Genomic DNA, 7,150 nt, shown 5'->3' with positions numbered 1-7,150 from the left:
TCTCTGCTTTTGTTCATTTTCTGCCATGAATTCTGCTTTTTTAACGTCAATAGATGATCTGAAAACACCAAAAGTTCTCGTCTGAAAGTAAATACTTCCTCATTTTTGGGTTTTTCATGATCGTAAAGCTAAAATTCTAGAGATTGGGACTAAAAACAGCAGCTTCAGGGAATAATTCTGAACATTTTTCACACTTTTACACCAAAGATTCTTCACTCAGTTCATGGATTTTGTTTTTTTCTCATCATGACATCTGAGTACACTAAAACATCACAGTTATCGTCTGATTTCCTCTAAATTTGACCAAAATTTACCAAACAAACGTACTTTATGAAAGCACAATTTAAACTATAGCTATAAACTCGTCTGGAAAATGTTTTTTGAGTTCACAGATCATCTGAGAAATCATTTTGTCACAGATTTCTACAAACACGAGTCGCCCCCTGGTGGTGAGAACGCTTAAAAATGAATGAATTATTAAAGAAAATAAACTCAGATTTTTATTTCATCCTGGAATAAATCACTTTTTTTTACGTTCACTGACTCCAGAGATGCTAATTTTTACAGTTTTCTTTAATAATCAACATTTTAATCAACAAGTGATTATTGAGCAGCGACAGGAAGACGAAAGAATCGATTAGTTTTTATTTTCAGGATCAAAATCTGGTTTGTTCCAACAGGAAATATAGAAACATGTCCAGGTTTAAGGCGGAATAAACCTCTGAAACTGAAAGTATTTAAGGTGGAATAAACCTTTCAAACTGAAAATAGTTTTTTAAGGTGGAACAAACCTTAAAATGACAGAGGTGACGTGTTTTTTGTTTTATTAGAAAACTTTTTATTAAACATTTAAATTTTCCATTAACATTTTGAGGAAAATAAACATGAATAAAAAAATTCTGGAAACAAACAATTAAACAATTAATGGATGAATAAAAGCTGAAACAGAAATATGATCCAGTCTTTAGTCTCTTCTTCATGGTTCTACCTTCTGTCCTCTCTGTGTCTCTCTCTTCTTCTGTCTTCGTCTCTGTCTGAGGTTCTTCTTCTGTCTTTTTCTCGCTCTGTCTCTCTTCTTCTATCGTCTCTTTTATCGTCTCTTCGTCTCCGTTCTTCTTCTTCTTCTCGGTTCCTCCTCCGTTCTTCTTCTTCTCGGTTCCTCCTCCGTTCTTCTCGTCCGTCCTGCTGTCCTCTGTCCCTCTGGTTGTATTTGTCGTAGGCAGCATCTTCTTTCTCCTGTTTGACTCTGACAGCAGGAGGAGACGAGGAGGAGGAAGCTGCTCTGCTCTTCTTCTCTTTCTCCCTCTCAGCTTTCTTCTTCTCCTTCTTCTCTTTCTTCTTCTTCTTCTTCTCTTTCTTGTCTGTGGCAGAAAACAGTGAGAGCAGGAATGAGAATCTCCTGTCAGGTCAACATCAGAAAAAAACAGAGGAGAAGAAACTGGAGGTTCAGATGTTTCACCTTCAAAGAGTCTTCAGTTCTACAATTAAAGAAGCTAAAGGCTAGCTAACGCTTTAGCATGTCTTCACTTCTACAATTAAAGAAGCTAAAGCCTGGCCAAGAATTTACTTTTCTTAAGCCTGCCTTTAGTGTCCTCTGATGTAGAACTGAAGACAATAAAGACACGCTAAAGCCTTTAGGTAGAGCGAGCATTTCTTTAATTCGAAGCTCCAGTTTAGCTTGCCAAAGGCTAAACCAAAGAAGCTAAAGGTAATGTACAAACTAAAGGCTTGAGTTCTACAACTAAAGAAGCTAAAGGCTAGCTAAAACTATAGGTTTCAGTGCTAGAACTGAAGAAGCTAAAGGTTAACTATAGTTTTGGCCTTCCTTTAGTATCTTTAGTTTTACAACTAAAGAAGCTAAATGCAAGCTAAAGGCTATCTAGCTGTTAAAGGCTAAAGTGAAGAAGCTGAATGCAAGCTAAAGGCTATTAGCTTTAGGCCCACAACGGAAGAAGCTACAGGCAATTTTAAGGCTACCTCAAGCTCAGGTTTAGTTTAGCTTGCTAAAAGCTTAACTGAAGAAGCTAAAGGCTAGTCAAGACTTTAGCTAGTCCTAAGCCAGCCTTTACTGTTGTCAGATCTAAAATTAAAGACACTCAAGACACATTAAAGTTTAGCTAACATTTATCTTCTTTTATTGTAGTACTGAAGACACTAAAGGCTGGCCAAAGCTTTAGCTAGCCTTTAGCTTACCTTTAGTGTTTGCAATTCTAGAACTAAAGCCTTTAGGTAGAGCTAGCCTTTAGCTTCATTAATTCTAAGCTTCAGTTTAGCTTGGTAAAGGCTAAACCAAAGAAGCTAAAGGTAATATACAAACTAAAGACTTGAGTTCTACAACTAAAGAAGCTAAAGGCTAGCTAAAGTCTGGGCTAGCCTTTAGCTTAAAAGTGAAGGTGGAACATCTTGTAGGTTCAGTTTGTTCTGACTAAAGTTCTGACTCAGGATCAGAAGAACGGGTTAGGGTTAGCATTAGGTTTAGCATTACGTTTAGCGTTAGCGTTACATTTAGCGTTAGCTTTAGGTTTAGTGTTAGGATGAGAGTTAGACTTTCTGGACCTTTCTTGGGCTTCTTCACAGGAACATCGTACAGCTCGTCTTCCTCGGAAGATGAGGATGATTGTGGAACTTTGGGAGCACAGCCGTCCTCCCTCAGACGTTTGGTGACGTCGTCGATGTCCTCAGAGTCTTTGGGGGGACGGTAGTCTTTAACGTGGTCCACTCTGATTGTCCGACCTTTAATCTGAAAACACAAACAGGAAGTTCAGAAACGGACAAAGAAAACGAATCAGGAAAACTGTCCTCAGAAAAAACTGTCAAACATTTCATGGTTCGGGATTTTAAATGTGATGATTTGAAATCTTAGTGGATAAAAGACGTCAGAGTTCAGTTTGATGAGAAAAGAAGTACTACAGATGGAATAAAGAAGCATTTTATAGTATTCTATGGTAGTAAGAAGTACTTTATAGTACTTAGAAGTACTCTATAATGAATAAATCCTCCATAAAGTACTGCCTGGGTACCTTGATGCCGTTGAAGTTGTCCACGGCCAGGATGGTACTGCGCTGATCCTCGTAGCAGACGAAGCAGAAACCTTTGGATTTTCCCGTCTTCTTGTCTCGGACCAGGTTGATGTTGACGATCTCTCCATACCTGAAGGGACAGAAACATTAGGTGAACTCTCTGTTGCCGTGGTAACAGCTGGACAGGTGAGCTGAGCAGGTACGTACTGAGAGAAGACGCAGATCAGATCTCCTTCTGTCAGTTCATACGGAAATCCTCCTGGAAGAGAAGATAAGAAACCAGCTTCAGACAGAAAGTGACAGTAAATATATTGTTCTACAGTGTCTGCATTTATTCTACACATCTCAATGTTCTGTCATTTACTAAAACCATGTTCTGTAAAAAACAAACATTCTGAGTTCTTTGGTTTAACTGATGGAGGAAACATCCAGAAAACTACACGTCAAAACTGTTGACTTGAAATTTGTCCAAAGTGATTTAAAACATGTTCGAAATGACAAAAACCCAACAGTAATGACTCCAAATGAGTTGAAAATGACAAAAAAAAGTCCAAAAATGAGTCAAGATTTGTTGAAAATGGGAAACGCTTGTCAGAAATGATTAAAACATTGGTTTAAAATGACAAAAAAAGACCAAAATAACTTCAAGCTTGTCGAAAATTACTTTAAATTTGTCCAAAATGGAAAAAAATAGGTCAAAAAATGACTTGAAACTTCTCAAAAACGAAAGAAAAAGTCCAAAGTGAGTCAGGATTTACTCAAAATTAGTAAAAATAGTCAGAAATGACCTTAAACTCATCAAAAACTTGTAAAATGTGTTCATAGTTACTCAAAATTTGTAGAAAATGATTCACAATTTAAATTGGTTCAACTTGTCGGACAGGACTCACAATTTGCAAAAAAATGACAAAAACTCATCCAAAATGACTGGAAACTCGTGCAGTAGCACTTAAACAGTTATGTTTTAGCCTACTTTTGGAGACTTTCCATAAAGTTTATGAACGTGACGTCGTCATGTGACAGCGCGGAGGGGGGGGGGGATGGCAGATGCTGCACGGAGTGACTTGGTGTCAAAAAAGAACACAACTTCTGCAGTTTGGGAGTATTTCGGGTTCCAGGCAAACGAGAAAGGAGAGCCGGTAAATACTGATGAAGCAGTTTGTAAATTCTGTAATCAAAAGGTGATCGCGAGAGATGGAAACACCTCTAACCTGAGGACGCATCTCCGAATCAACCACCCACTCACTGCTGCCAGTGTTCAATGTCTGAACGTGAAGGCACAAGCCAGTAACAGTGATAGTCATGGTAATACCGTATACCCCGGCAAAATGTGGAGGAAGTTTGACGGTATCAAAGTTTGGATACCGCCCAAGCCTAATTCAAAATGACTTCAATGACCTAAATCAATAAAAGTTATCCAAAATGACGCAGAATTTGCTGAAAATAACTAAAACTGGTCAGAAATAACTTTCTCACAATCTGTCCTGAACAACTTTAAACTTGTCTAGAGTGACACAAACCTGACAAAACACGTCCAAAAATGACTTCAAACTGATCAGAAATTTCCCCAGATTTGTCCTCAGTGACTTCAACTCATCATAAACGAATAAAAGTTTGACAAAAAACTAGTAGAAAAAGACAAAAACTTGTCCAAAGTGAGTCAAGGTTTTGTTCAAATGGGAAACAGCTGTCGGAAATGACTAAAAAAAGTGATTAAAATGGAAGAAAAAATTAAATACTTGAACTTGTCGAAAATGACTTTAAATGTGTCTAAAATTGCAAAACACGTCCAAAAATGCCTTGAACCTCATCACAAATGAGTCCAGATTTGTCCTAACCGACTTCAACATGTCATAAATGAACAAAAGTTTCCTGAAGTGACTAAAAAACGAGTTGAAAAAGACAAAACTCGTCCAAAAATGACTTGAAACTGACTTAAAGTTGAAGCTGAATCCGTCCTCTGACAGTAACCAGGTCAGTTTTGTGTATTTTCTGACTAAACATGTGTGTTTGTGGTTCTACAGACCCACAAAGATCCAGGCGCTGTCTTTGTACTCGCTGTGCCACGACACCGTCTCTTTGACTCCCAGGTCGGCTTCACGTTCGTTCAGCTCGTTGATCAGCTTCACCTTCGTCAGAGGACTGGAAACAAACCAAAGGATCAGCATGGTGGTTTATTAAAGACCGGACATCAACACAAACTGGTTTATTAAAGACCGGACATCAACACAAACTGGTTTATTAAAGACCGGACATCAACACAAACTGGTTTATTAAAGACCGGACATCAACACAAACTGGTTTATTAAAGACCGGACATCAACACAAACTGGTTTATTAAAGACCGGACATCAACACAAACTGGTTTATTAAAGACCGGACATCAACACGGTTCAGTAACTGGAGGTAAATGATCAGCATTAAGTAACGTTTATGTTCAGGAAGCGTCTCTAACAGAAACTCAGGATTCATGTTTATTCTTTAATGTTGGGGTTTACTAATATTATGAACCAAATGTGCTGCCACTACAGCACCTTTAACACACTTCATTTATTAAGAATAATAATCATTTAACGTCACATTTAAGATTTTTTTCTTCACTTCAGTTTTTTCTGCTCAGACTGAAATTTGAGCAGCAACTAGACATAGAAGTGACACAAAGTTTGTTGAAAATGGCAAAAAAATCTGTAGAAAATGATGCTAAATGAGTTGAAAATTGTCCAGAGTGACACAAATACAGCGCCCGATTTAGATGGTCGCCATTTGCGACCCGGCGACCGTCCAAATCCGCTCGATCGAGCTGAACCGCGCATCATGTTTTCTTCATGGAGGCAGCCACTTTGTGTGATGTCATCAACCTCCTATCATTCCAGGTGCTCGTGGTGACATGGCGACCGTCTAAATCGATCGCTGCAAATATGATTGAAATGACTCAAAATATGTCCAAAATGACAAAAACACCTCCAAAAATGACTTCAAACTCATCAGAGAAATGAGTCGGGATTTGGTAAAAAAAAGGTAAAAAATATTATTGGAAATGGCTTAAAATTCATCAGAATCTTGTGAAATTTGCTCACAGTTACACAAAATTTGTAGAAAATTGGTCTTAAATAAATAAAACTTGCCTCAAATGACACAAAATTTGTTGAAAATTACAAAAACTTGTCAAAAAATTACTTGAAAATTCCCAAAAATGAATGAAAAATGTCAGTTGAAATTAATTTATTCTTCAAAGTAGAGGTTCATTTTAAATGTCAATAAATCTGTCTGCTTAGAATAACAAAAACAATCTGGCCTCCGAGAAGTCAAAACATTATTATTATTACTATTATTTATTATTATTTTAACCCGAACATTGTCAAAAAGATTCCAAATGTTTTCACAATTATTCAAAATTTGTCCAAAATGAATAAAAACGTGTCTGAAATGACTCAAATGTGTTTAAAAGTGGCTGTAAAGCTGAAAACAGCATCTATAATCTACATTTTAAATAAGAATCTGTCCTAAACATAAAGAAATACAACATAATAATACCAAAAACTTTTATGTTATTAGAAAATGAGCTGCTTGGTGTTTGCCGAATTTAAGAAGAACCATTAAACCATGGCAGTAACAGTTCTAATGTATGCTTAGTGAAGTGAATCGACTTGCAGATGAAGATAAATATTGACATTGTCAGTTTTTTGAACAGAGTCTGGGTGATGATACTGTATCAGGAAAGTTAGCCTCCAATAGCTAGCTGTTAGCACCAGCTAGCAGGCTAACGTACCTCCAGAACTAACGACATAAGTTTAAGGAAAATAAACAAAGACCGAAAGAAGACAACGATCTGAAATAAATCGATTAATTTGACAATGTTTACTCACTTCATGATGAACCAGGACAAGAAACGACGCTGCGGTGAAAGTGTTGCTAACATGGAGCTCTTCCGGTTGAGTTCCCGCCACTGCTGCCGCCTGCTGTTCGGATGTCTCAATTGCAAGCTACAATTTAGTGAAAACAGGCTGAAATGATCCTAATTGTGTTTTTAACAATTCGCTATAATACAAAACTATAGAATTAGTTTAATAAATATGCGCTTCGTACGTTTCGTTGACATTTTTAAGGTTGAGCTCATTCCGTCTAAACAT

At 37.2% G+C, this 7,150-nt stretch overlaps 1 protein-coding gene across 1 annotated transcript; it reads right to left on the bottom strand.

Moving 5' to 3' along the window:
• Nucleotides 1–814: 814 nt before the first annotated feature.
• On the bottom strand, nucleotides 815–6,993 carry rbmx2 (RNA binding motif protein X-linked 2). Its single transcript, XM_022216881.2, has 6 exons — nucleotides 6,887–6,993; nucleotides 5,047–5,162; nucleotides 3,228–3,279; nucleotides 3,021–3,150; nucleotides 2,557–2,740; nucleotides 815–1,361 (listed from the first exon to the last, which is right to left on the bottom strand). The coding sequence occupies exons 1-6, from the start codon at nucleotides 6,937–6,939 to the stop codon at nucleotides 985–987; spliced, it is 912 nt and encodes a 303-aa protein (XP_022072573.2). The 5' UTR covers nucleotides 6,940–6,993; the 3' UTR covers nucleotides 815–984.
• Nucleotides 6,994–7,150: the final 157 nt, after the last annotated feature.

The sequence above is a fragment of the Acanthochromis polyacanthus genome, chromosome 17 (genome assembly GCF_021347895.1).
Source record: "Acanthochromis polyacanthus isolate Apoly-LR-REF ecotype Palm Island chromosome 17, KAUST_Apoly_ChrSc, whole genome shotgun sequence".
NCBI classification, from domain to species: Eukaryota; Metazoa; Chordata; class Actinopteri; family Pomacentridae; genus Acanthochromis; species Acanthochromis polyacanthus.
The sequence above is the reverse complement of the archived record's forward strand: the minus strand, read 5'-3'. Positions and strand labels throughout refer to the sequence as shown.